This window comes from Pan troglodytes, chromosome 9 (genome assembly GCF_028858775.2).
Source record: "Pan troglodytes isolate AG18354 chromosome 9, NHGRI_mPanTro3-v2.0_pri, whole genome shotgun sequence".
In the NCBI taxonomy this organism is placed as follows: Eukaryota; Metazoa; Chordata; class Mammalia; order Primates; family Hominidae; genus Pan; species Pan troglodytes.
Genome location: NC_072407.2, coordinates 7,474,518 through 7,476,604, shown reverse-complemented (window position 1 = coordinate 7,476,604; position 2,087 = coordinate 7,474,518). Strand labels below are relative to the sequence as shown.

At 60.5% G+C, this 2,087-nt stretch overlaps 1 protein-coding gene across 1 annotated transcript; it reads right to left on the bottom strand.

Annotated features, from left to right (window-relative positions):
* Nucleotides 1-224: 224 nt before the first annotated feature.
* On the bottom strand, nucleotides 225-743 carry LOC100615982 (putative uncharacterized protein MRGPRG-AS1). The gene has a single exon (XM_054661719.2). The coding sequence runs from the start codon at nucleotides 741-743 to the stop codon at nucleotides 267-269; it is 477 nt and encodes a 158-aa protein (XP_054517694.2). The 3' UTR covers nucleotides 225-266.
* Nucleotides 744-2,087: the final 1,344 nt, after the last annotated feature.

Sequence of the window (2,087 nt, the reverse complement as noted above, 5' to 3'; positions counted from 1 at the left end):
ACCGGGGCTGGCCGAGCTGCACAGGACCGCCTCCCTAAGAGCTTCACCCCAAGCTGCCTCAAACGACTGCCCTTGCCCAGCACTGTTTGAAGTGCCCAACAGAAAGCGACCCCAGAAATTAGGCCATCCCACTCCCAATGGCCCTTAGACAGGGGAAGCCCTCCACGGGCAAAGGGTTACGGTCGCCGTCGGAGACCTGGGATAGGAGACTCTGCTACCTGGGATAGAAGCCGGGCGCCCTGCCTGGCTCGAGGATGTGCGAGGGATCAAAACTCTTCACCTTGCGCACTGTGGCTGATGCTGAGCTCCTCATCCCGCCCCTGATGGCGAGGCAGCCAGGAGGGACCCAGGCAGCCGGTCTCCCTCTGTGCGTCCCTCTGGGTCCCTGGTGACTGCAGGTGACCGGAGCTACCAACTAAGTTAATAGAGATGCTCCAAGTTTCACCCAAACAGGAGGCAGGTAAGCAAGGCTTGGAGGCTGTAGTTGAAACAGGCCTGGACGGTGACCTCGAGGAGGAGGTGGAGCCACGCCGGGAGAGGTCCCAGAGAGCAGCGAGGACCGGCATCTGGGGTGGAGGCAGCAGGCAGGGTGGCAGGAGGTGCCCCTGGGCCACACGAGCTGTGCCGTGCATTTCAAAGCCACGTGCAACAATGCCGGGAGCTGGGTAGCCGGCAGGCCCCCGCCCAGAGCTGCACAGGCTGCTGGTTTGTGTTGCAGAAGTGATTTCTGAAGCCAAGTCCATTTGAGAAACGTGAAGAGAAACAGCATCTTTACGACCGAATTTCTGGCTCGAGCTGACACACTCTGCACCCCACCCAGGAGCTGCGGAACGCAGTCTGTGGAAGGAAGAAGTCTCTTATCAAGAACATCTTACTGTCCAGTGTTCTGCAGAGCAAAATGCGGAAAACAATCCATCAACGGCTGGGAGCCCAGGCTCTGAGGCAAACAGATGGACAGTGAGGGGGTCTCCTTAGGAAGGGGTGGGGGCCGCCCCTGCAGACCACCCACAGACGCAGTGGTCGGCTGACACATTAGGAGAGCCAGTCCCAAGCCTGGGAACCCAGGCTTCCAGCTGTCCATAAACGGTCAGTCCAGTGAGAGGGGGAAACCAAGGCACAGAGAGGTTGGGTTATTCTCTCAAGGCCACACAGCCAGGCCCCTGTCCACAGTTCTAGGCCCCCTGTGCCCACAGCCAACCAAAGACTAGCAGGAGCAGCCCAACATCAGTGGAGTACCCGGAAGGTGGCCCAGCCTCACTGGGCACACAGGGTCTCCATTCTCCTTCTCCCTCCCCTCCATGCACCAGGTGAGGTGGGAGCGGGTGGAAAGCACTGACCTGGTGCCTTCAGTTCCCCTGCCAGAGGCGCTGAGGAGGAAGGAAAGGCCTGCCCACACTGACAACTTTTTGTTTTAGCTCATTCCTGCAATTTCTCTGAACAGTGCCACACCCTGTCACTTCTAGGGAACTGGCCGGGTGCCCTCCGTCCAGCCAGCTGGGTCCCAGAGGACATGAAAGGATTTAGGGACCGGGAGGAGCCTCCAGGCAATGAGTGCTGGTCTGAGCACAGAAGGGCCTGAGAGAGCTGGGGGCAGCCTCGTCACAGGTGAGAAGGCTCCGCCTGCCCCCACTGCACCCCCCAGGTGAGGCACTGGCACCCTCCCCTGCCCTCCGCAGTGGCCCCTGCTCTAGCCTGGCTCCCCGGTGGATGGGGCTGGCTGGGATGTTTGGATTTCCTTTGGGAAGGGAAGGCAGGGCGGGATGGGGGTGGGAATTCCGGCTAAATTGAAATGTGTGGACACCAGAGCTCAAGGGCGTCGCTGGAGCGGGCCGGGCAGGTGAACCTGTTCTGATAACAATGAAGATGCCCCCTCCTGCCGCCGTGCCACTCCTCTCTGTAACTCTCTCTCCAGGAATAGAGCCTAACCTCACCCCAGCACGGGGGCCTGAGCGCCGGCCTCACCCCCAGCTTCAGACTCTGAGCCAGAGCCAGAGCACAGCCAGGAGAGTCTGGTTTCCTCCTTGAGGAAATTGAGGCTCAGAGAGGGGAGGTGTGTTTCCACCCCACCTCCCCACCCCCAGTCACCA

Coding starts and splice junctions, on each gene's coding strand:
- LOC100615982 (XM_054661719.2), bottom strand. CDS start 743: ATGGACTTGGCTTCAGAAATCACTTCTGCAACACAAACCAGCAGCCTG.